The sequence below is a fragment of the Vulpes lagopus genome, chromosome 13 (assembly GCF_018345385.1).
Source record: "Vulpes lagopus strain Blue_001 chromosome 13, ASM1834538v1, whole genome shotgun sequence".
Taxonomy (NCBI): Eukaryota; Metazoa; Chordata; class Mammalia; order Carnivora; family Canidae; genus Vulpes; species Vulpes lagopus.
In genome coordinates, this window is record NC_054836.1 from 13670698 (window position 1) to 13695548 (window position 24851).

The 24851-nt window shown below is 38.9% G+C and overlaps 2 protein-coding genes across 4 annotated transcripts in view; one reads left to right on the top strand and one right to left on the bottom strand.

Annotated features, from left to right (window-relative positions):
- The window catches only part of SLC25A40 (solute carrier family 25 member 40), a 50240-nt gene extending 25880 nt beyond the window's left edge, over positions 1 to 24360 (bottom strand). For both annotated transcript variants that reach the window (XM_041728234.1, XM_041728233.1), the window contains exons 1-3: positions 24137 to 24360; positions 3285 to 3353; positions 1613 to 1733 (exon numbers count right to left, since the gene is read on the bottom strand). In XM_041728234.1, the coding sequence (XP_041584168.1) occupies positions 1613 to 1709 (97 nt within the window). In that variant the 5' untranslated portion in view covers positions 1710 to 1733; positions 3285 to 3353; positions 24137 to 24360. The remainder of the gene's footprint in view (positions 1 to 1612; positions 1734 to 3284; positions 3354 to 24136) is intronic.
- Positions 24361 to 24404: 44 nt separating this feature from the next.
- The window catches only part of DBF4 (DBF4 zinc finger), a 36816-nt gene continuing 36369 nt past the window's right edge, over positions 24405 to 24851 (top strand). For both annotated transcript variants that reach the window (XM_041728215.1, XM_041728214.1), the window contains exon 1: positions 24405 to 24789. In XM_041728215.1, coding sequence (XP_041584149.1) covers positions 24744 to 24789 — 46 coding nt within the window. In that variant the 5' untranslated portion in view covers positions 24405 to 24743. The remainder of the gene's footprint in view (positions 24790 to 24851) is intronic.

Genomic DNA, 24851 nt, shown 5'->3' on the forward strand with positions numbered 1-24851 from the left:
ATTTTTGTCCAAAGATTACAAAATATATCAAATCAACCCTTCTTCATGACTATATAATGAATAAGATTAATTATCTTAAAATGTTTTTTTTTTAAAGATTTATTTATTTATTTATTCATAGAAACACACAGAGAGAGAGGGAGGCAAAGACACAGGCAGGGGGAGAAGCAAGCTCCATGCAGGAAGCCCGACGCGGGACTCCAGGATCACGCCCCGGGCTGCAGGCGGCGCTAAACCGCTGCGCCACTGGGGCTGCCCTTACAATGGTTTTAAATGTAACTTTCTAATTTTTGCCCTTGAATTCTGTTTAAAGAGGATCAATGAGAAGACAATGTAGTTACTCTTCTCACAACTGCTAAACTGTCACTTATAATACTTCTACAACAATAATTTCATTAGCATTACAACTAATTACTAGTATTTTAAAGACAATACATCATCTAAGGTAAAGAGTAAGTTTTGGAAGTCTATAAATTTGAGAATAACTCTATATTACAAGTAATCAATAATCAAACAATATTAGTCTTCTTAATCTGTTAAATTCAGCTGTATCAAATAAAAACTACACATAATGAAAATTTGAGTAAGCTAGCCATAAATCATCTTTCCTACCACATTGTGTTACTCCATTCGGGAAAAGCACAGTAAAGGAAAAATGGTTTTAATCCACACTTTATTTACCCAAATAGAAAAAAAAAAATGCCAGATAGTGGTTCTAAGAAAACTTTTCCTCATCTGAGAATGAAGAGGTTACACTGATCTCTAAAATCTTTACAACACTAACATTCTGACCTAAAATAGGAGACTACATCTGAAAGCAATATGTTTATATTTGTTCTAATTATCTATCTTATTTAAATGAACTAGCCACCTTAAAACTATTGAAGTACACCAACTATCACCTAAGTCATTTGTCTTTCTCTAGAAGAAATGGACTATAAAAAACAGAAAAATGTGGCCCAGAGGAATTTAAGAAATTCACTGTTAATATAAGCAAAGAAAAACATAATTTGTATTTGTTGCTACTATAGGTTGACCAAAGTTTATATTATTCATTATTCTAATATTTTATTATTTTTTGTTTTCTATTTTTTTTGTTTTTGTTTCTGTTTCTGTTTTCTATTTTCAAAGAGGCTACCAGAGGGTCAGCTGGGTGGCTCAGTGGTTGAGCATCTGCCTTGGGCTCAGGGGGTGATCCTGCTTCTCCCTTGCCTATGTTTCTGCCCTTCTCTCTGTGTCTCTCATGAATAAATAAATTTTAAAAATCTTTATATATAAACAAATAAATAAACAAATAAAACGGCTACCAGAGTCACAGAATTTCAATATTGATAGAAACTTCAAAGAACTCCTGGTCTCAGCCTCTACTTTTATAGATGAAAAATAAAGTTCAGAGAGAACTAGGGACTATCCTAAAATGCACTCAGCCTGAGAACAGCAAAACAAGGAATAAAATTCAAGTCTCTTGACTCTTTGTCCAAGGTTCTTTTCTTGTTATTATGTTGATGCAGAGAGAACATGATGGAGGACGAATGAGAATTTTAGTATTATTGAACAAATGATATACTTAAATGGAAATCATTTAGTTACATAATCTACAACATTACTTTACCCATTAGTGATGTCAGGATAGCTCCAGTGCAAGAGGCAAGCATTTGTTGAACAGGTGTCACTTTGATAATCTGTGGTCCCTCTGATTCAAGATCCATAGTTTTAACTGACTGAAGAAAAATCTGTTAAGAAAAAGCAAGATGTAAAATAAAAGTGTAATGAAAATGCCCTTAAATTTGCTATTAATTAAACTATAAAAACAACTGGTGTTAAAATCAAAGCATATGTTGTTGACCACTATCAAAAATAATATAAGTTCTATATAAAGGCACTACACAACTGTCATTAATAGAATATGTACTCTGATTTCCAAAAATGACAATGCACTTCAGCTCTATAAGCAGCAATGTATTTGTAAGACAAGTAATAGAGCAATAAGAAAACAGACTCCGGCCATGTAACAGAATGAAGGTCAACAAAGCTCAGAATTTGTGCATTTAACCTCATAAGAACTACTCAGATACTCTAATAGAGGGTTGCAAATATATCACTATTTGTACTGTATACCAAAAATTGCTATAAAGGTATAAAATAAAAACATATAATGTTTAAAAGAAGAATTTTCTTTGAAAAATTTGATGAGAAAAGTAATATATACTCCTTCATAAAAAGTCAGTTAATATTAAAAAAGTATAAAAAATCACTTTTATAAACCTTTTATTCAAAAATAACCGCTAGTAATATAAGGGTGTCATCTTTCCAAATGTCTATGTACACGTAAATACATGTGTCTGTATGTATATAACATACAGAGACACACATGTACATGCAGATTACATGTAACTAATCAAATATGTATATTCATAGATCTATGTGCATGTCTCTTTTAAAAAAAATCTTGTTTAAAAAACATAATTAGATTCTGGTACCTAGGTGGCTCAGTCAGTTAAGCATCCAGTTCTTGGTTTTGGCTTGGGTCAAGATCCCTGGGTCGTGAGACTATCTGGCTCCTTGATCAGTATGGAGTCTGCTGGAGATTCTCTGCAGAGAATCTTAATACCCCTCTCTTAATACCCCTCCCCCTGCTCTTGTGTGCATGTACTTTCTCTCTTTCTCAAATATGTAAAAATCTTTAAAAAAAATTCATATTGTTTAGTAGCCAGTGTAGACAGACATGTCTGTATTACAGACATTGTAGGAGTAAGCATAGATGCATATTAACATTTTTAATACTTAGTTTTTTACTATATTTAATCAATATCATATTGCTAGATATTTATGCTATCAATTTTTCCTTACTCTTTTATTCATACATTCTTATATAAATATCCCCATATACATAACTTTTTGTGATCTTGCTAGAATTATTATAGAAGAAAAAGATTGCAAGGCTGAACTGAAAACTTGAGACAAATTGCCAAAATGCTTTCCAGAAAGGTTGGACCAATTTACACTTCCATTTAGTTCTTATTAACCCAGAATGTCACCAAACTCTCTCTCAATCTCATAAACCACTTTTTTTTTTTTTTTGGTGAACAGTTTGAAAGTAGCTTGCATACATCATACCTTGCTATTGTAATTACCTCAGAATACCTTATATTCCACAGTAACATTATCAAGTTGGGCAAACTTAGTACTCTATAGTTCATATCCCAATTTTATCAATTATCCCAATAATGAACTTTATAAAAATGAATGGTAGTTTGTTTCTTTAGACTTTCATTATTACTCACCTGGTTTAAGTCTTTTCCTCAACTCTATGCTCCAATATTTTGTTGTTTGTAATATTAGCAGTTGAAAATCTGTAGTGAAAAATGAAAAAAATGAAAGTAACTTATTTTTTCACACAAGAAAGGGAGAACCTAAAGGAAAGCAGCATGTAAAAAAAAACCTTAAAAGACAAATCAACAAATATTTACTCAATACCTTCTATTAAATGCTTTGAGGAATATGGAGAGCATTCCACAAATGCTCAATTTACATTTATTAAACTTCGTTTATAAAACTTCTCATTGTAGGCCCAACCCCCCCCACCCCCTCCCCCCTCCCTCTGGCTCGGGACCCCTCCCCTCCCAGGATTCCCCCCGGGGATTCCCCACCCCTCCCGCACCTGGCACGAGTCCCCGTGAGTCCCCGCGGGCTCCTGGCTCGGACCCCAGCTCAGAGGAGCCCGGAGCCCGCCCTCGAAGCCACAGCTCAGCGCCGGGACTTCTGCAGTTGGGAGGGTCGGTGCTTGTGATTCTCAACGGAAAGTGAAAGCACAGATTTATAATGAAAACCAGCCCCCATCGGCCACTGACTTTCCAAGGAGGGAGGCTTCCCCTTCCTGTTCAAAATGCCCCAGGTGAAACATCAGGAGAGGAACCTAAGAGGCCCCCTGCCAACAAGAGCCTGGTCAAGCACAGGCCTCCAAGGAGGCGGCAGAGTCCAACTCTTGCAAGTTTCCAGCTTGGATCAAGACTCTTAACCACCCCACCATCATGCCCAACACCCAAGCGGTGGCCATCCCTAACAATGCCAATATCCGGAGCATCATCACAGCATTGACTGCCAAAGGAAAAGAGAGTAGCAGCACTGGGCCCAACAAATTCATCCTCATCAGCTGTGGGGGAGCCCCCACTCACCCTCCAAGATCCCAGGCTCAAGCCCAAACCAGCAATGATCCCAAGAGGACAGAAGTGGTCACCGAGACCCTGGGATCAAAGCCGGCAGCTAGGGATATGAATCTGCCTAGACCACCTGGAGACCTTCCCGGGCAGAGATGGGAAAGCTGTGCTGGCAGTGAGACAGCAGGCTGCACTCTTGACAACAGCTTGACTGACATTCAGTGGCTCGGAAAGAGGAGTTTGGATAGACTGGGCTCCAGCAGCATCAAACAAGAGATGGAGGAAAAGGAGAATCGTCACCTGGAGCAAAGTCAGGGTGAGGAGCCCCCAGGAGCATCAGCATCCTGGCAGGACTCTCTGAGCGGCCGCCATACTCTTACATGGCTATGATACAGTTCGCCATCAACAGCACAGAGAGGAAGCACATGACCTTGAAAGGCATCTATACTTGGATCGAGGACCACTTCCCCTATTTCAAGCACATTGCCAAGCCAGGCTGGAAGAATTCCATCTGCCACAACCTTTCTTTCCATGACCCTGGATTTTATTGACAGTTATTGTAGTGTTCTCGAGCTGGCTCACATGCATGTGGTCAGCTGGGGCCTAGGGTTGCTCTTAGCAAAGCTGAGGTGTGAGCTAAGGAAGCTAGGCAGGGCAGGGCCCTTTCAGTCTTCTCAAGCCTTGGGCCAAGTTCTTGGCAAATGGCTCGTCTCTCTGGCATGATTAGGGACGTTATCAGAGAAACATCTAAGGGGAGCACATCTGGGCACCTGCATTCTTTGCTTCAGATGCATCCATTCCCCCACCCTCAATTCAACTCTTGACCATTGACAAGAGACTTTTTTTTTTTGTTAGGATTTCTTCTTGCATGAAAGCTGACTTGGAAACATGGGAAGGTGGGAGGGGAGGGGGACAATAAGCAGGAAGCAGATCTGCTTGTCTGGGTGCCTACAGTAAAGAGCCCTGAAGGCAGGTGCCCTGGGCCTGGAAGAAACCGTACACTGCATGTCCTCCCTTTTCTAGGAATTGAAAGCAAGGAACAGAAGCAAACTGAAACCCCTTGTCATTCTACCCACCTTTCTGGCAGTCTCTAGATAATGATCTAAGGAAATAAGCTTACATTTATAATTAGAGGATCCAGGGTGGAAGTGCTAAAAAAAAAAAAAAATCTCATTGTCCCAGTAAATTTATTCTGCTTAAAAAACAAACAATTCTCAGGGTACCTGGGAGGCTCAGTCAGTTAAGCATCCAACCTTTTATGTCAGCTCAGGTCTTGATCTCAGGGCCATGACTTCAAGCCCAGTGTTGGGCTCCACCCTGGGGTATGGAGCCCATTTAAAAAAAAAAAAAACTAAACAGGAAAACACAACAAAAACAATTTTAGAAGCTGAACAGTCTGATCAATCTTGGTATCACGAGTCAACTAGATTTTCTGACACAAAATTAAGTTTCCAGCGTTATATATGAAGTATTTTTGGGGAAAAAACCTTTTAATTTTAATCTAAATCCATTAGATCTAACTTCCAATTTATAGAAAATTCAGAGAGAAAAGTAACATAGTAAAGGATACCACAAAATAGGAGAAGCTGTAATACAACTACTGTCTTGGATCTTCAACAAGTGAAATTAAGGCAGGGGGAAAAGATAGCAGGGAAGGGAGACCTATTATAGAATAATAATAATAATAATAATAATAATAATAATGACATCTTCAGAGAGTCACCAACCAAATACATCCTGGTTTGAATAAATAAAATTTTAAAAGTCAGTTTGCGAGTACATAAAGAAATATGAACACAGGATGGATATTAGACAACTGTTTGGTGAGAGAATGGTATACTGGTTATAATACCAGTTACACTGAAGTGTCTTTTTTTAAAAGACATTCATATTCTAAGTATTGAAGCTAAACATTATAACAGTTGTAGTTTACAATACTTCAGAAAAAATTAATATGCCAATGTTAATAATCTGCTAAATTTAGGTGCTAAGTACTCCATAATTATTTTACTGTTCTATATTTTTTCTATACATGAGAAAATTTGAACAAAATTTTTTTAGTTCATGAAACTTATGTAGAATCTTCAAGTCTAGGACAATACTTCTAACATTGATTATATGAACAGTAAGTAGAAAAATAATATACATATGCTAGAATATAGGTACTCTTCTCCAGAAGTAAAAACTAAAAAGGCCTACAATGCTTTATTTTGATATCCATTCCAGCAAAGTTGGCACCTGAATATGCTCAAACCTAAAACTAATGCCAGAAAAACTGATATATTTTAAGCAATTATTATAGAATGTTAAGGGGGAAAAGTCAGAAATTTAGATGTAACTTTTTAGAAATCAGAATCAAGGTTACTGGATTTTTTATTACTTCTTTATATAAAAATAGTTTTGAAAAATATATTAATCTCCTAAAATCATAACATGTAACTACTTACAATGAGACCTGTAAAATTAGTCTTTCAATTTATTTGAAAAATAATGTAAGGGGGGGAGAACAATATAATCACAAACTTGAGGTTAGATGAAGAAAAAGTAGGAAATAATCTTAGTGGATTGTCTAGAATTTATAATGTATTCTCCAGGGCGTTAAATTCCTTGCAATCCTATCAACCTACTTCCCTTTTTCCTTTGCATCCTTCTCCTCTTCTAGTGGCAGCTATTCTAACTTTTCCAGAGAACACACAGACTAGTGGGAGAAATGATTTTAATGTTAATTTATCCTATAAACTTATGATACTTCAAATATTCCACATCAACAGCTTTCTTCCCAAGTCCCTGACTTCTCTTTTTTATACCCATCCTCTGTCCTACTACTTACATTAGTATCACTAATTTATATACCTTGCCTTAATCTTTTCAAATTTATGTTAAATGCTATCTTATAGTCTTGATTTACCTTCCCCTGCTAAGTAAAAGATGTTGAACATCTCTTCACCTGGAAACTACCATTCTACCTTCTAAGAATTTTACTACTTTAATTACTTCACATAAGTGGAGACATGCAGTATTCCTGCTTCTGTGACTGGCATCTTTTACCCAGCATAATGCTCTAAAAGTTAAAACATGTTATATCATATGAGAGGATTTCCATCATTTAAAAGGCTAAATAGGGGGGCACCCTGGTGGCACAGCGGTTTAGCGCCACCTGCAGCCCAGGGTGTGATCCTGCGGACTCGGGATCGATCCTGCGGACTCGGGATCGAGTCCCACATCGGGCTCCCTGCATGGAGCCTGCTTCTCCCTCTGCCTGTGTCTCTGCCTCTCTTTCTCTCTCTCTGTTACTCATGAATAAATAAAATCTTTAAAAAATAATAATAAAATAAAAAATAAAAGGCTAAATAGGGGCAGCTGGGTGGCTCAATGGCTTAAGTGTCTGACTCTTGCTTTTGGCTCAGGTCATGATCCCAGGCTTGTGGCATCAAGCCCAGCATCCGGCTCCACACTGTGTGAAGTCTTGTTTGAGAGTCTCTCCTTCTTCCTCCCCCTGCTCATCATTCCTCTCTCTTTCTCTCTAAAATAAAATCTTTTTTAAAAAGGCTAAGGGCGCCTAGATGGCTTAGTTAAACATCTACTTTTGGCTCAGGTCATGATCTCAAGGTCCTAGAATAGAGCCCTGAGTTGGCTCCCTGCTGGACAGGGAGGTCTACTTCTCCATCCCTCTTTGCCCCTCCCCCCCGACTTGTGCACTCCAATGAATATAAAATCTTTTAAAAAATTTAAATATGCTCAATAATACCCATTTATATATATATACACATAGATGTACATAAATACATATTTTCATTATCCTCTATTGATGGGCAAAAAAATTAGATTGTTTCTACCTCTTGAACTGTGCCTAATGCAATGAACATAGGAGTTCCAATATCTTGAGATTCTGGTTTCAAAAATTTTAGCTAAATATCCAGAAGAGGGATTGCTAAATCATACAGTTGTTCTATTTTAAATTTTTTGAGGAACTGACACCATTTTCCATAGCAGCTATACCATTTTACCAGCAATGCACAGGCTTCAGATTTTTTGCATCTCCATTAGCACTTGTTATTTTCTGCTTTTCTTTTTAATACTGGCTATCATAAAAAGTTTGAAGTGATATCTTGTGACTTTGATTTCATTAGTGATGTTCAGTGTCTCTTCATATTCCTGTTGGCCATTTGTATGTTTTCTTTGGAAAGCTGTCTATTCAAGTCCTTTACCCATTTTTAAATCCAGTTATTATTTCTTACTGAGTTGTAGGAGTTCCTTATCTATTTTGGATAGTAATTTCATATCAGATGTATGGTTTGTAAATATTTGCTCCCATTCCACAGACTGTCTTTTCACTCTGTTGATTATGTCTGTAGCTGTCTAGAAGATTTTTAGTTTGATGTAGTCAAAGTTGCCTTTTGCTTTCCCTGTCAGAGCTTTTGGTGTCATGTACATGAAATCACTGCCAAGATCAATGTTATGAAGCTTTTCCTTATGTTTTCATGCAGGATTTTTATACTTTATGGTCTTACATTCAAGTCATTAATCCACTTGCTGTTTTTTTTTTTGTGTGTGTGTGTAGTGTAAGAGAAGTGTCAAAATTCTTATTGTTAACGTAGTGAAGTTTTATCTTTCCCTTTATAGACAACACCTTTTTGATTCTTCTTTAAGCAATCTTTCCTTACTCAAAAGTCCAAAAGATATCTGCCTACATATTCTCCCCATGTATATTAAAGTTCTGCCACTGACAAATTTTAAATCCTTAGTTTATGCAGAATTTTTAAAATAGCATGTGTAATAGGAAGCCAATTTCATCTTTTCCCATGTGAAAATAAGTACTTTACAGTCCATTTTTAGAAGATTTTATTTATTTGAAAGAGAAAGTGAGCATGAGTGGGGGGAAGGAGAAGCAGACTCCCCTGCTAGGCATGGAGCCCAATATGGGGCTCGATCCCAGGACCTTGAGATCATGATCTGAGCCCAAGGCAGATACGTAACTAACTGAGCCACTCAGGCACCCCCCCCCCAAAAAAAAGCTCCAATTATTAAATAATCTCTATTTTCTCCTCTAACTTGATACACTACTTTGTTATATACCTAAATTCTATTTCCTTGTGGAACTGTTTCTAGACTCTCTATTCTATTCTACTGATCAATTTGTCTATCCATCTTTAAACCCTATCACACTTTACTACTATGGAGTCACAGTAAGCCCTTATATAAGTTAGGGTTAGGTCCACCCTACCTGTTCTTCAGAAGTGTCATGGTTGCTCTTGGCCCTCAGGTCCTTTACGTAAGTTTAAGAATCATCTTCTTAAAAAAATCTCTGGGATCCCTGGGTGGCTCAGCGGTTTGGTGCCTGCCTTTGGCCCAGGGCATGATCCTGGAGTCCTGAGATCGAGTCCCACATCAGGCTCCTGGCATGGAGCCAGCTTCTCCCTCTGCCTGTGTCTCTGCCTCTCTCTCTCTCTCTATCATGAATAAATAAAATCTTAAAAAAAAATCTCTTTATGGTTTTAGTTGGAATTACATTGACTCTATAGATAAACCTGGAGAAAATATCTATGAATATAGCCTATTCCTTCATTCAGGTCTCCCTTAATATTGTGAGAAATTTTAAAATTTGTCATATAGTTATCTTTGTGGCATATCTGTGACCAATCCAACCCTAGATATCTGGTAGTTTCTAATACCAATGTAAATAGTATTTTCCTTTTAATTATATATTGTCTCTGCTGTTAATATATGGAAGTAATTTTGTACATTTACCTTATACTCAGCCATCCTTACTAAAGAAAAGCCATTACTTCTAATTTCTCATTTATAGACTCAAGTTTTTTCTGCAAAATAGTTTAATTTCTGTCCATCATACTCATTATGTTACAAATTTAGTTTTCTTATTATAAAGGCCAGGATCTCCAACACAGTGTTACAGAGTATTGAAAATGAGTATCCTTATTCCACTCCTGAATTAAAAAAAAAAAAATCTAAGATTCCACATTAGGATTATTAAAATCATTTGTATTTCCTTGGTGTTGGTAGTGATCTCTCCTTTCTCATTCATGATTTTATTAATTTGAGTCTTCTCTCTCTTCTTTTTAATAAGGCTGGCTAATGGTTTATCTTATTAATTCTTTCAAAGAACCAACTCCTGGTTTTGTTGATCTGTTCCACAGTTCTTCTGGTCTCGATTTCATAGAGTTCTGCTCGAATCTTTATTAACTCTCTTTTTCTGCTGGATGTAGGATCTATTTGCTGTTTTTTTCTCTAGCTCCTTTAGGTGTAAGGTTAGCTTTTGTATGAGTTCTTTCCAGTTTTTGAATGCATGCTTGTATTGCGATGTATTTCCCTCTCAGGACTGCTTTTGCTGCATCCCAAAGATTTTGAACGGTTGTATCTTCATTCTCATTAGTTTCCATGAATCTTTTTAATTCTTCCTTAATTTCCTGGTTGACCCTTTCATCTTTAAGCAGGATGGTCCTTAACCTCCACGTGTTTGAAGTCCTTCCAAACTTCTTGTTGTGATTTAGTTCTAATTTCAAGGCATTATGGTCTGAGAATACGCAGGGGACGATCCCAATCTTTTGGTATTGGTTCAGACCCGATTTGTGACCCAGTATGTGGTCTATTCTGGAGAAAGTTCCATGTGCACTTGAGAAGAATGTGTATTCAGTTGAGTTTGGATGTAAAGTTCTGTAGATATCTGTGAAATCCATCTGGTCCAGTGTATCATTTAAAGCTCTCGTTTCCTTGGAGATGTTGTGTTTAGAAGACCTATCGAGTGTAGAAAGTGCTAGATTGAAGTCACCAAGTATAAGTGTATTATTATCTAAGTATGTCTTAACTTTGGTTATTAATTGATTGATATATTTGGCAGCTCCCACATTTGGGGCATATATATTGAGGATTCTTAAGTCCTCTTGTTGGATAGATCCTTTAAGTATGATATAGTATCCCTCTTCATCTCTCACTACAGTCTTCGGGGTAAATTTTAGTTTATCTGATATAAGGATGGCTCTACCCCTGCTTTCTTTTGAGGACCATTTGAATCCACATTAGGATTATTGATGTCTGCTCTGAGGCTTTTTTTTACAAGACTCTTTTTTTTCCCCATGTGATACCATGCAGTATTTCTCTGTCTTATTTCACTTAGTATAATAACCTCAAGGTCCAAGCACATCTTCCTAAATGGCAGGATTTCCTTCTTTCTCATGGCTGGATAATATTCCATTCTATATACACATGTATCACATTTTAAATTTTATTTTTTAAACATTTAAAATTGAAGTACAGTTGACATAGATATATTAATTTCAATTGTACAACATGGTAATTGGACAATTACATACACTACAAAATGTTCACCACTATTAAGTGTAGTTATAATCTGTCACCATATGAAGTTATTAAAATGTTATTGACTATATTCTCTGTGCTGTACTTTTCATCTTGCCTTATTTTAGAACTAAAAGTTTGTACCTCTTAACCCCATTCACCTATTTTGCTCAGTCCCCCACTTCCCCTGACATCTGGCAACCACCAATTTGTTGTCTGTATATATGAGTTTTGGATTTTCTTTACCATGTCTTCATTTGTTTTGCTTTTTTGGATCCCACAAATATGTGAAATATAGTATCTGACATTCTCTGACTTATTTCATTTAGCATAATGCCTTATAGATCAAATCACGTTATCATAAATGATAAGATTTTGGATTTTTTTAACCGCTGAGTAACAGTCCAATGTAAATATATACCATATCTTCCCTATCTATTCATCTATTGATGGAAATTTAGGTTGTTTCCATATCTTAGCTATTATAACACTACAATAAACACAGGGGTGCATATCTCTTTTCAAATTAGTGTCTTTCTTTTCTTTGGGTAAATACACCAAGTGGAATTACTGGATCATGATATTTCTATTTTTAATTTTTTGAAAAACCTCCATAATGTTTTCCACAGTGGCTGCACCAATTTATGTTCTCATCAATGGTACATGAGGGTTTCCTTTTCTCCACAATCTCATCAACACTTCTTTTTGTCTTTTTGATACTGGCCATTCTGACTGGTGTAAAGTGTTCTCTATCAGGGAAATGCAATTCAAAACTTTAAGTAGTAACAATAAGCACCTTTTCATGTGTCCGTTTGCCATCCATGAATCTTCTTTGGAAAAATGTGTTTTTGGGTCTTCTGACCCTCTACATGGGATTGTCTATTTTTTTTTTTTTTGATGTTGATGTGTAAGTATTTGTAGATTTTGGATATTAACCTCGTATGGGAAAAATCAATTGCAAATATCTTCCACCATTCACTAGGTTCCTTCTTGTACTGTTGATGGTTTCCTTTGTTCCACAAAAGGATTTTAGTTTCATGTAGCCTTGTTTATTTTTGCTCTTTCCCTTGCTTGAGAAGAATGATCCAGAAAAAATATTGCTAAGACCATTATCCAAAAGTTTACTATGTTGCTGTTGTTAAGTTTTATGGTTCCAAGTCTTACAGTTAGGTCTTTAATCCATTTTGAATTTATCTTTGTACATGGTATAAGAAGAGGTCCAGCTTTATTCTTTTGTATGTACCTGTCTAGTTTTCCCAAAACCATTTTCTGAAGAGAGTGTCATTCCCTGATTGTACATACTTACCTCTTGTTACAGATTGACTATGTTAATTAAGTGTAGGTTTATTTTTGGGCTGTTGGAGTGATCAATGTGATCTATCTTGTTTCACTGCATTGCTATACTCTTTTGATTACTATAACTTTATACTATACTTTAAAATCTAAGACTGTGACATCTCCAGGTTTGTTCTTTCTCAAGATTGCTTTGATTTTGTGATTCCACACAAATTTTATAATTTGTTTTAGTTCTGCAAAAAACACTATTGGTATTTTGGTAGAGATTGCATTGAATCTGTAGACTGCTTTGGATAGTACAAACATTTTAATAGATTAACATAAAATATTAACATAAAGGTATTAATTTCTCCAATCCGCAGCATGGAATAACTGGAGTTCATAAAGAAACAAAAGTACTGGCAAAGGTAACAAGGATAAATATAAAAGAAAATGGATAAAACAGTAAAGGAAATCTCTGTTGATGAGCATACAAATATATAAAGATGTAGTTTGTATAACTACAAAGGCACAAAGAAGGAATGGAGCTATATAAGAGCAAATTTTTCTATACTACTAAAATTAAACTGGTATTAATCCAAACCGGAATAAGTTAAAATACTAATTGTAATCACCTCAGAAACCCCTCCCTCAACCACCAAAATGTGCTAGAAGAGGTGGAGTCCTGGTCCAAGATGGTGACGTATAAAGACTCCCAACTCATCTCTTCCATGGACACCCTAAATCTACATCTACTTATAGAGTAATTCCTCCTAAAGAACTGAGGGCTGAACAGCTTCTGCACAAAAAAATATATAAAGAAAGGCTAGAGAGAGACCACATAGAGGACAGCAAGAGAAATGAAGAGAAGATAATGAAGGAACGCAGAGAAGTACAGCGGAAAAGTAGGAATGTTGACAATACTGATTCCATCTTTGGCCCTTCACCTTATTCATTTCACTCAATGATCCTTCTTGGGCTATGTGTTCCAGGCCCTTGGAGACTAGTCTACATACCTTGGAAATGTCCACTAAGGCCAGGATAGGGGAAAGCTTGTTTTGGCCTTAAGGATAACATAGTCCTTCCCATTCTTGACACACAGGTGGTGCCACAATCTAATTAAAGGTTAACTGTCAATTACGTGCACACAAACCCTTTGAGGTGCACGTGAACCCTTTAATCTCATTACAATGCCCTTCTGCACATCCACGTATTCTATAAAATCTGTGGACTAAGGCCAACTTTGCAGAGAAAAACTTTGCAGTTGCTATGGATCATTTTCCAGCTAATCCTCCCATGTCAGTAAATTAACCCTCAATAAAACACTGTCTAAACTGTACAAATTCATCTGCTTTGTTTTCTGGTCTCAAAGTACCTTTTAGTTTGGAGTAGACTTTACTGTCCCTACTGGAGTAGACTTTAGACCTTCTAAAACGGAAGGGATAGTACTGAGGAACCTTGAACAGTTTGTCTGTCTTGGGGCATAGAAAAAAAAAGTCTCGGTTTAAGAGATCCAGCCTTAGGGCAGCCCAGATGGCTCAGTGGTTTAGCGCCGCCTTCAGCCCAGGGCCTGATCCTGGAAACTGGGGGTTGAATCCTACGTCGGGCTCCCTGCGTGGAGCCTGCTTCTCCCTCTGCCTATGTCTCTACCTCTCTCTCTCTGTTTCTCATGAATAAATAAATAAATAATCTTTAAAAAAAAAAAAAGATCCAGCCTTAGAATTCCACTAGTGGGGAAGCTGCTGGACTTCCCTTCAGGTTGGAGGGGCTGGTGAGTGCCACAGTTTAAGTTCACTCACCGCCTCTCCTCTTGATAATGCAGACTGGAGCAGAGTTCTAGGCACCATAGCTGGCCTGCCACCTCAGTGAGCTCTGCTGTAGCTAGCTCTGCATGCCCTGGGACACAGGGGAAAAAAAAAAAGCCCAGGTTTAAAAGAGTAACTAAAATATAAAAGATGCAATCCAAAATTCCACCAAACAGCAAGCGAGCTAGTGGAATTCTCTCTGAGTCGGTGGGCTGGTGAGCACCACAGTTTATGTTCACCTCCACACTGATAACATGGATAGCAAGGTCTGGGTTCCACAGCTACCTTACAGTTTCAGTGAGCCCCAGGCCCCAGCCCACACCAGACCTAATAGTCCCACCAAGATAGCCCCAGTACAGTATACACCAAAAGATCCTTGGTGGGTGCTCACTACAGCTCTGACTGTCCTGCCACGATGACACAGATATAAAGCACTCCAGAGCATCCCAGGCCTACACCATATAGCTCCTGCACCATTTCACCCCTGGCACAGAGCACTTTGAAACCTCCTGACTCATGCCATGTTTCACCCTGGAAAACAGTACCTGCATGGAGTGCCCCAAGACACCCCAGTCCATGCTGGTCTTGGCTCCAATCACCCTGCCAGGGCACATTCTGCACTGAGCAACCTTGGACACCCAGGCTTGCACTCACTTCAGCTTTAGTGGTCCCCCCAGGGCACCTTCTGGGCGGAGAGTCCAGAGACCACCCCAGCTCAAGCCCACTTGAGCTACAGCTATCCTGCCAGAATGCTCACTATTCAGAGTGCCCAAGGACACCCCAGCTTGTGCCCCAGACTCAAATTTATTTGCTATATAAAACACTCCAGGAACCCCTGAAGTGTGTTCCCTTCCTCAGCTTCAGCCATCCCACTAGGGTGCCCTCTGCATGGAGAGCAACAAGACACCCCACCTTATACCCACTTCAGCTTTGGCTATCCTGACAGAGTGCCTCTTTATGGAGAGTCCTGAGATGACCCTGGCCCATACCCACTTCAGCTCTGGTCATCCTACCAGGGCAGCCCAACATAGAGTACTCCAAAACCCCCAGCACATGCCAGACACAGCTCCAGCCACTCAAAGAAACCAGGCACACACAGTTCACACAGGGTATGACCATTCACAAGGCCATTCCTTCAAGTGTAAAAGTAGTCATTTCACTAATTCAGAGAAACAAGCCCAGCAAAGTCAAGCAAATGAAGAGACAGAAGATGCTCCAAGTAAGGAATAAGAAAAAAAAAAAAAAAACATAAAAAGGAACAGATATAGGCAATATGCCAGATAAATATCATAAAGCAATGATCATGAAGATGCTAACCAGACTGAAAAGTAAGAACTGAGAACTTCAACCAAAAGATAGAAAACATAAAAAAAAAAATCCAATCAGAGTTTAAAAATACAGTAATTGAAATGAAAAATATACTACAGGGAAATCAACAGTGGGTTTGTGGATGCAGAAGAACAGGTATGCAACCTGGAACACAGGATAATGGAAAGCTCCCAAGCTCAGCATCAGAAAAATAGAATTAAGAAAAAAATGAGGATAGATTAAGGGATCTATATCTAGACAATATAGGCAAACAAATGTTCACATTATCGGGCTCCCAGAAAGAAGAGAAAGAGAAAGAAGTGGAAATTTATTTGAAGAAATAACAGCTGAAATTTCCCTAACTGAGGAAAGGAAACATATATCCAGGATCAGGAAGCATAGAGTTCCAAACAAAATGAACCTAAGGTGACTCACAATAGGACACATAATTATTAAAATGACAAAGGTTAAAGATAGAGAATTTTAAAATCAGCAAGAGAGAGGGCAAAAAAAAAAAAAAAAAAGATATATATCAGGGAAACCCCATAAGGCTATCTGCTGATTTTTCAGCAGAAATTTTCCAGGTCAAGGGTTCCTGGGTGGCTGAGTCGGTTAAGTGTCTACCTTCAGCTCAGGTCACGATCTCTGGGTTCTGGGATTAAGTTTTGCATCAGGATTCCTGCTCAGTAAGGAGTCTGCTTCTCCCTCTGCGCCCCTGCCGCTCACGCTCTCTCTAATAAATCAATAAAATCTTAAAACAAAAAAAGGTATTTTGCATGCAGAAGGGAGTGGCATGATATATTAAGAGCTGAAAGGAAAATACCTGCCACCAAGAATATTCAATTTAGAAAGGTTATCATTCAGAATTGAGGGAGAGATAGTTGCCCAGATCAATGAAAGTTAAATGACGTCATCACCTAGACCAGTCTTACAAGAAACGTTAAAGGAACTTCTTTAAGTGGAATAGGCAATACTTAAAAGAAAAAAAAAATTAGATGTAAAATATGACAACATATACATAAAACATGGAAAAGAGTAAAAAAGTTCTTTTAGAATGTATTTGAACTTAAATGACCATCAGTTTAATATAGATTGCTGTATGTTTTAGAGCCTATACATGAATCTCATGATAACCACAAGCCAAAAATCTACAACAGATACACAAAAAATAATAAAGAAAAGCCAAGGAAAACACTACAGAAAGTCATCACAGGGAAAGAGAGCAAGAAGAAAAAAAAGTAACAGAGAATTACAAAAACAACCAGAAAACAATGAACAAAATGGCAATAAGTACACATTTATCAATACTTTAAATATAAATGCTCCAATCAAAAGAAATAGGGTGGCAGAATGGATTAAAAAAAAAAAAACCAAGACCCATCTATATGCCAACTACAAGAGGCTAACTTTAGACCTAAGGACACAAAAAGAATGAAGTGGAAGGATGGAAAAAGATATCATACTCAAATGATAGCAAAAAAGAAAAAGAAAAAAGCTGGGGTGTAAAAACTTAAACAAAACGATTTTATTTATTTATTTTTAAAGATTTTACTTATTTGACAGAAAGAGAAAGAGTGAACACAAGCAGGGGGAGCTATAGCAGGGAAAAGAGAAGCAGGCTCCTCACTAAGCAGGGAACTCGAAGTGGGGCTGGATCCCAGGACCCTGGGATCAGGACCTGAGCTGAAGGCAGATGCTTAACCGACTAAGCCACACAGGCACCCAGACAAAACAGATGTTAAAACAAAGACTGTAATAAGAGATGAGGGATTTAAATAATGATGAAGGAGCAAATTCAAACAAGAAGGTATAACAACTGTAAATATCCACAAACCTAACCTTGCAGCACCTAAATGTACAAAGCAAACATTAAGACAGACTTTAACACCCTTTACATCAATGGGTAGATCATCCAAACAGAAAATCAATAAGGAAAGAGTGTCTTTGAACAATACATTATACCAGATAGACCTAACAGATACATATAGAACATTACATCCAAAAGCAGAATACACAGTCTTTTTAAGTGCACGTGGAAAATTCTCCAGGATAGATCACATTAGGGCCACAAAATAAGTCTTAATAAGTTAAGAAGACTGAAATATCATGCATCTTTTCCAACTACAACAGTATGAAACTAGAAATCAATCACAAGAAAACAAAAACACATGGAGGCTAAACAAAACACTATTAAATGGCCAATGGACACCAAGAAATCAGACGAAATTAAAAAAATACGTCTATAGACAAATAAAAATATAATGGTCCAAAATATCTGGGACACAACAAAAGCAGTTTTAAGAAGTAAATTTATAATGACAGGGGCCTACCTCAAGAAAAATATTAAAAAATAATCTAACCTTACACCTAAAGAAACTAGGAGAATAAGAACAAAGTCCAAGAAGAAAAGAAAGGATATATGTAAGATCAAAGCACAAATAAATGAAATAGAAACTAGAAAAAAAAAATCGAGACCAAGGGCTGGTTCTTTGAAAATATAAACAAAATTGATAGGCTTTTAGCCCAAATCATAAAAAAAGAGGGAACAGAAAATGATAAATAAAAGACCAGCAACAACTGACACACAGAGATACAAAAAAATTCTAAGAGAATACTATGAAAAATTATATGCTTGTAATTTAGACAATGTATAAGAAATGGATAAGCTCCTAGAAATATACAATTTTCTAAAATTGAATGAAAAATAGAAAATCTGAACAAATCAACTACTAGTAATAAAATGGAATCAGTAATCAAACAACTTCCAACAAACAAAAGTCCAGAATCAGATGTATTCAAACAACTTCCAACAAACAAAAGTCCAGAATCAGATGTATTCACAGGTGAAGTCCACCAAACATTTTAAGAATACTTAATACCTACTGTCCTCAAACTATTCCAAAAACAGAAGAGGAAAGGAAGCTTCCAAATAAATTCTATGAGGCCCTTATTACCCTGATACCAAAACTAGACACAGATTCTACAAAAAAAATGAAAAGTGACCGGGATGCAAATGGGACTTATATATGTTGCTGGAGGGGAGGGTTAAAAATTTAAGTAATTTCTATGGTGTTGAACATTCAGTAAATATATGGTCCAACAATTCTAGGAAAAATAAAGGCCCACAAAAGGAGCTGTATATAAATGTTCATACCAGCATTATTCATAAGAGCCAAATACAAGAAACCACCGAAATCTAAATCAACAAGTACAGTGTATTCACACCATGGGATACTACCCAGCAATAAAAAAGAATGAACTACTGATGTATATGGCAACGTGGATGAATCATAAAAGGTTTGTGTTATGCAAAATAATTCAGAGCTACAACATATAAATTATATGATTTCACTTATATTAAGCTGAAATACAGGAAAAACTGTATCAGATATAAATCAAACTATAGCAAAAAAGTAGTTACCTCTGATGGGATGGAAAATTGAAATGAAGAATGAAATAACCTTCTAAGAAGACAGAAATGTTCCATATTTTGATTGTGGTAGTAAATACATGGGATATACATACTTATTAGAATTCAATATGAACACTTAAAATGGGTCCATTTTACTGTATGTAGACCCGTAAGAGTACAGTAGCACTCCCTCATCTGCCAAGGGATATATTATTCCATGAGCCCCTGTAGATACCTGAAACCCCAAATAGTAACAAACTCAACATGTTTTTTCCTATACACACACACCTATGATAGTTTAATTTATAAGCTAGTCACATAGAGAAATTAACATAACTAAAAACACAATTATAATTATATACTGTAATAAAAGTTATGTGAATGTGGTCTATTGGACAATAGATCTCAAAATATCTTACTGTACTGTACTTGCCCTCCTTATAATAATCTGAGATGATAAAATGTCTGCATGATCAGGTAAAGTGAGGTAAATGAAGTAGTTAGGCTACTGTTGACCTTCTGACAATAGGTCAGAAGGAAAATCATCTGCTTCTGGACCATGGTTGACAGAGGAAACTGAAACCTAGGATAAGTAGGGACTACTGTATTAGAAAATTTTAAAATTTACATAATGAGACTTTTATGGGATCTTATGTAAACCAATCTCACTGAGCATAGCACATGGTAGGTGCTCAATCAATGCAGAAGAAAAGTGGGACAAGTAGGTAGATTATTTTATAGTCATGGCCAAATAGTATATACGTATTCTTTACTAACCTTAAGTAATTTAGTCTAGTTCGGAACATGATAGATCACCTCTGAACCAGCTCATTATCTTTAACAGTTCCTACAGATGCCACAGTGGCCTCTGAATTAGATCATCTCAGGGAATCCACTTTCAAATTCTGAATCTTCCTGTCTTGCTTATTCTCCATTTTTTACCCTTCATTGAGGTTATGTTCAAGACCTTGAAACACTGAATTCTCCCGGGTTTCTGAGCTTACCATCACCTGACACAGGCACTTCAGTGCCACAGCTATCTTTTCATATGCTTAGCCTACAAAATGAACAACTTAACCTTCAAAAACCTTCTGTACTCCAACTCATCAGGGTATTGAGACTATAAAATACGAAAACTAAATTTTAAAAATAGCAAGAGAACATATTTCAGAAGATAATATATCAATAGTTAGCATATGAATCAAATAGGAATTTTATGGAAGGCTTCAAATGAGCAGGAGATACAGGCTCAATCTAAGCTAGGCTTGCTATGAACAGGGAAAAGGAATAGGTAGAGAAGCTTAAGCAAAAGATAATAGGAAAGTGATGAGGATTACACAAGAATGAACAAATCCATTCATTTATCTAGGCTGTAAAATAAAACATTTAAATTTGGACATATGTATGAGGTGGTCTGAAAAAGGAGATTAGGCCTCATTTGATAATCACAAAAAGATATGTGGTAGACTGAGCAGATACGGTCTTCATTTACAATGTACTAGAAGAGGTGAAATTGCCCAAGGTAATAAAACTTAGAAATAGAGCCAGTACTGAATGAAATTCATTTATCTTAATTGACAGCCAAATGTTCACTTAACTAAACCATAATTCTGCTCAATGTTTTCCAACTTTGTTTAAAAGAACTTTTTAAACTTCTCACCATAAATAACCCTGCCCTCTCCCCCATTCAGTTCTTCCTTCACCTAAAGCATACTTTAAGATATACTTTAACGCAAACTTGATAAACTTACTAACGGTCCTAATTATTGACAGGACAGGTAAGGGGGTTTCTATGCATACAGGCCATAGATATATGACTAAGTCTTTCCTGTAGCTACTATACTAAAAGATTTGAGTTCCAGTAGTATTTTTTTAAATTAACCTTGAGTTACAGATTAGAAAATCATTAATACTGACCAGTAAAACAGACTTTCTTATTCATAGCTTGGTATTATCACCTATAAGGCAGTCAAGGGTGTGTCTAAAAGCATAGGGTACAACAATGTTAGTTTCCTCATTATAGTAAATAAGAAAGTTAACTCAGCTTTCACTGGAAAATGAGCTTTCATTTTTTGTTCAATAGAAATACGTTTAAATCTTTCCCATATCCCCTAAACCTTCCAAAGACCCTATCTTCCTTCCTATCAATATAATTCCCTATATTGACTGATTTTTTCAGGATTATGTTCAACCTGTCTCCTCCCCTTCAAGACCCTTATTCTTATCTAGTCCTCTAGTCCTTACACTTTAGTCATCTACTGAAATTTTCTTTTCTTTTCTTTCTTTTTTTATTTATTCAGAGAATACACAGAGAGAGGCAGAGACACAGGCAGAGGGAGAAGCAGGCTCCATGCAGGGAGCCCAAAGCGGTATTCGATCCCGGGTCCCCAGGATCCCCTGGGCTGAAGGTGGCGCTAAACCGCTGAGCCACCCAGGCTGCCTTGAAATTTTCAATAAAGAAATCAATGACATCTTTTTTTTTTTTTTTTTAAGATTTTATGTATTCAATAAAGAGAAAGCAAGATTGCACACATTCCTACATGATGGTGGGGTAGGAGGGAAGCTGACTCCCACCTGATCAGGGAGCCAGAATTGGGGCTCGAGCCCAGAACCCTGAGATCATGACCAGAAGGCAGATGCTACACCCAGAGCCACCCAGGAAACCAATGGTATCTTAAATACCAGAATCAAAAGCCTATTTTTCATGTCTTGGCCTTTGAACTCTTGAAGATGGAGGAGCTAGTGCAGAGGTCACCAGAAGGATAGCACTCACTAGGCTCTCGCTCTGTGTGCTAATTAAGCTTTCAGGAATGCTTCATTTCATCCACCTATCTGAGAAATATTAATTACCTTCTTTTTACAGATTAAAATGGAGATTCAAAACTACCCAAAGCCAGACAGCAATGCCTGCAGGATCCCAATGTTTGTAATTCTGTGACTTCTGATGATAAGTTTTGTTCCCAGTTCTCTTCCTAACTCTAAAGCCTCTTCTCCATATTTCTAGTTCTTCATCATCGTCTGCTCATCACTGCTTTTCTTATTTCACATGCTGTCATGGGCAATTTTATTTCCTCCCAGGACTTACCTACATTCTCCATTTGCGCTTCTCAATCTTAAAACTTTTTACGAACAAAAAATCTTGTACTTTTTTGGGAGTTTACATTTTGAAAATAGGTTGTTTTCCCCAGATAGATCATCTAATGATTAATGTTTTGTTCAAACTACACCTCCTCGGGCAGCCCTGGTGGCCCAGTGGTTTAGCGCCACCTTCAGCCGGGGATGTGATCCTGGAGACCCTGATGGAGTCCCACGTTAGGCTCCCTGCAGGGAGCCTGTTTCTCCCTCTGCCTGTGTCTCTGCCTCTCTGTGTGTCTCTCATGAATAAATAAATAAAATCCCTAAAAAAAAAAAAATTCACCTCCTCCTGCTTATCAAGATCTGATAACCTCTTAAGCATCCCCCCATGGGTGAGGGTCTGTATGCCTCTCAAATCAATCTTCTTCCTCTCTTTACCGTCCCCCCACCTCTCCTGAGTTACAGACAAATATTACCAACTGCCTTATAAATGATAGTCCCACGCTTCTCTCCCTAGGTCCTTCAACTTAAAGCCATTCACAACTAAACTCTCATTTCCCTTAGCAAACCTGGACCACCTACCTCCTTGTGTTCTGCATTTCGGTTAAGGGTTATAACAATACATCCTTGTCTATGCTTTAAAGTACATACTTGTTAATATCGGCACTAACTTCTCTGACCTCTATGAGTTTAAAAATCAACCATTAAGGGGATCTGGTTGGCTCAGTTGGTAAAGCTGATGACTTGATTTTTCCTCAGGTCACGATCTCAGCCCATGGGGGGGAGGGAGAATGACACAAACGGGACACACACACACACACCCCTCCATGCAGGGCCTAGAGCCTGCTTAACATTCCTTTTTTTTTTTTTTTTTTAAAGATTTTATTTATTTATTTATAGAGACACAGAGAATGAGAGGCAGAGACACAGGCAGAGGGAGGAGCAGGCTCCATGCAGAGTCCGACCCGGGACTCGATCCAGGGTCCCCAGGGTCACGCCCCGGGCTGCAGGCGGCGCTAAACCGCTGCGCCACCGGGGCTGCCCCCTGCTTAACATGCTCTCTCACCCTCTGCCCTTCTTCCTCCTCCCTCTCTTAAAAAAAAAATCAGTTAATTAAATCACCATTAAACAATGAGTGATTATTATGTCCGAAAGTTAATGAATGCAAAATAGTACAAAACCCAATCCTCTTCGTCTTTCACAAGTTTATAAGCAGAAACAAACCCAAAACAACTTTGTGGAGCTTTTTCTCCCCCTCCACTTAAAAAACAAAAATGTACTTTACAAAGTATTTTAACGTAATCCTTAATATAATCCCATCAGTATCACCATTTTACAAGTGAAAAAGCTGGGACTCCGTGGGATTAGGTAATTTAACCAGAGTTAGACGCTGCTGCTAAATGGTGGGTCCAGACCCCAAACCCTAAGACTTGAGATCTCAAATTTCACTTTCTATTATTGTTGAAATAAACTTCACGATAAAACGAAAGCAGGTCTGTGCTCGCAGGAGTCAAAGGAGCAGCACACGACGAGGTACCGATGGCCCCAGGCGCCCTGAACTCGTTCTAGGCTGGGAGGCGCCGACCGGCCGACGACCCCCGCCCGCTGCCGCCCTGGGAGTCCCTCAGCGGCCCGCCTCCCGCCGCAAGCTCCGCGGTGACTGCAGGAAAGCCTCGCTCCCCGCTGCGGGAGCTCTGAGCAGGCCCGCCCGGCCGGAGGCTGCCCCGGCTCGGCCGCAGCCGCCTCGCCTTCAGCCGCCGGGACCGCCGACCCTTGGCCCAGAAGCGTACCTGGTGAAGGAGGCAGCCGGAGGGCGCGCGGTCCCGGCAACCCTAGGGGGCGGGAACGACCCAGGCGGCGGCGGGCCGGGCTGGCCCCCGGGGCTAACTGCATTCACTACGCTGGTCACAAGGAGTCGCAAGGACTCTCCAGCCGAGCCGAGGAAGCCCGAGCCACCCGCGAAGGGGCGAAGGGCTGGGGCAAGGCCTAGGGGAAAGCGCCGTGGGGGAGGGGCGGGCGGGCGGGGATCCGGCCCGTGGGGGCGGGGCGCGCGGCGCGCGGAGGCGGGCACGTGGGGGCGAGCGTGAGGCGGGGCGCGGCGCGCGGCGCGAGAGGGGGCGGGGCGCGCGTCTGGGCGCCGCGGCCGCGTGACGCGTTTTCAAATCTTCAACCGCCGCAGCCCTCTCGGTCGTGCCTGGCCTCTTCCTCCTCGGCGCCTTGGGGTCCGACGCGCCCCGGAAACCCGGACGGTAGACGCGGCAGCGCGGTTGCGTGGGTGTGGTGGTCTGCGGACGGGGAGCGGCGGCCGGCGGCCCGGCGGCCCCGACGAGCTGTGTGTTCGCGGCCGCCCGGCGCGTCGCTCTCCCGAACCCAGCATGTAGGTGCCGGGCGGCTGCCATGAACTCCGGAGCCATGAGGATCCACAGCAAAGGACATTTCCAGGGTATGAAGCCCCTCCTCCGCTGCAGTCCCTTTAATCCGATCCTCGTGGTTCCACCGTGGGCT